General features: G+C 34.1%; 1 protein-coding gene across 1 annotated transcript; it reads right to left on the reverse strand.

The window, feature by feature from the left end:
* On the reverse strand, positions 1-1406 carry LOC121803045 (transcription factor MYB114-like). The gene is made up of 3 exons (XM_042202761.1): positions 1045-1406; positions 710-839; positions 1-611 (listed from the first exon to the last, which is right to left on the reverse strand). The coding sequence occupies exons 1-3, from the start codon at positions 1175-1177 to the stop codon at positions 272-274; spliced, it is 603 nt and encodes a 200-aa protein (XP_042058695.1). The 5' UTR covers positions 1178-1406; the 3' UTR covers positions 1-271.
* Between the last annotated feature and the right edge of the window lie 913 nt (positions 1407-2319).

Consider the following 2319-nt stretch of genomic DNA (forward strand, 5'->3'; position numbering starts at 1 on the left):
TATTCCTTTCCATAAGTTTTTTACATAGGCTAATAATGAATATTCAACTTAATTTTGACATGCAATATGTTGACTAGAAATAAAAATATTGGAGGGTGTGAGAGAGAGATACAGTTTTATTTATACAATCTTTCTCATACAACAATATTTTCTAGTTTACAATTAGGATGAGAAATCCAAAAAAAACCCCAAAAAAAGAAAGAAAGAATGTCTGAGTCAGAAACTCTCACTGAATCATGAGAAATGGAAAAGGAAAAATCTGGCCATTAATTCATATTTCAAGGCCATTTTGCTCTACAGATAAATTCAAATCCCATTTGAAAGCATTCAAAACTACTGATGAATTCGAGTTGGATGATTCCAAAATAAACATTTCATCAGAGTTAGATACCATTGATTTTTCCGATTTTCTGCTGCTAGATTTCGGATCTACCGACGTTAATTCGCTTCTCGCCGACGATTTCTCGGTTTTCCTCATCGATTTTTCCTCCTCGGAAATATGGCCGGCTGCATATTTGTTCGATTTTTCCCGTTTCTGGAGATGCGTCATCCAGTAGTTCTTGACATCGTTGTCTGTTCTTCCGGGCAGTTTTGCTGCAATCCCGGACCACCTATTTTAGAAAAATAATAATTACCATAATTAAAATTAGTAATAATTAGACAGTCTAACACGAGTTTTTATGTTAGGGTTTCGGAAAAGCATACTTACTTGTTTCCGAGCTGTTGATGAAGTTTGGCGATTAGATCTCGTTCCTCTTCATCGAATTCCCCCCTTTTCACACCGGGTTTCAAGTAATTCATCCATCTCAATCTGCAACTCTTCCCGCATCTTTGCAACCCTTAAATTTATATAAAAATATAAAATCCATCAATTATTGTAAATTGATGGCAACAAGTCCCGATGTGCGCTCAGGCGCACATCGGGAGCCCATGGCGGCCCCGCGTCTCTCTCTTCTTGCATTTGAATTTTGAAATGAAGGATCAAGATGGCTTAACTTATGAAACAAAGTGAGAATAAAATAGAAGAATTTGTTGAATAATTACCAGCAAATTTGGGGAGCAAACGCCAATTCCAATGGCCGTATCGAACGATATAAGATCGAAGCTTGTTGTCTTCTTCTTCGCTCCACGCTCCTTTCTTCAGACCATCTTTGTCGACATAGGCAGCTTTCACCATTGTTTGCCGACACAAAATCGAAGCTATTAATCCAACTTGGAAACCTTTGAAACAACCCAAAGTCTTGTCTATATATATGCCTTAATACCCAAATTGGAACGAGACTATAAGTATTAATTGGAAAAGCATACGTTATTTGGTTTGACTTGTGAAGCTTATAAAGTTTTGATTTTGCTTGATTTTAATTATCAATATTGGGTTTTGGTGATTCATGGAAGCACGTGATCTCATTTGCCATTTTTCCTTTAGCTCCCAAGAGATAAGTGACACATGGAAATCGCCATTTTGTTGAAATTGCGGCTATATTTATACTTTAAAATTTAAATAGTGATTTGACCCTTAGTTAATACGTTAGTGGGAAATCAGCCTCAATAATACGGGGCAATTTGGTGACACACGTTATTCACTAATAATATTTCTATTTCTTTTATTTTACTATCAATTATTATGTATTAAAACTCTTACTACTAAATACTTTTGTGGGACGGAAGAAGTACTACTAAATGATATGTTACGAATTTGATGAGTCTAAATCGACCTAGTGAAAATTTGTGAAAGATTTGTAACATAGTACTCCATTCGTCCTCTAAAAATTAAAACTATTTTCTTTTTGGTCTGTCCTCTAAAAATAGAAACATTTTGTTTAAGGAAATTCCTTTCTTTTTAATGAGTGAAATTTTTCACTAATACATTTTTCTTTCCATTCTCTCTTACTTTATTAATTTTGCATTAGAATTCGTCCTGTTTTAAAAAAAATTATTTTCTACTTTCTCTTACTTTATTAGTTTTGCATTAAAATTTATACTATTTAAAAAAATTTATTTTCGAAGAGACAGAGAGACCCCATAGTTTGGTAGTGGGAGTGAGGCCTCGTGATTGCAACATTTTAGGTTACATTTTCAATAAACATAATGAATAATTACTAAAATAATACAGTAGTAAAATGCATAGTACACTTCTGTGTTCTAAAACCATATGGCATACAATAAATGTTGAATAGGAAGATACAAAGTGGAATTGAATAATTTAATATATTAGGGGTGAATAATTAGTCCATTGATGGGGTACGAACTAAACCCTAATGGCAAGCCCAATAACAGTGACGGCCCATCAGCCCAGAGCCCAAGAAAGAGTATCTGTTC

Source organism: Salvia splendens, chromosome 1 (genome assembly GCF_004379255.2).
Source record: "Salvia splendens isolate huo1 chromosome 1, SspV2, whole genome shotgun sequence".
In the NCBI taxonomy this organism is placed as follows: domain Eukaryota; kingdom Viridiplantae; phylum Streptophyta; class Magnoliopsida; order Lamiales; family Lamiaceae; genus Salvia; species Salvia splendens.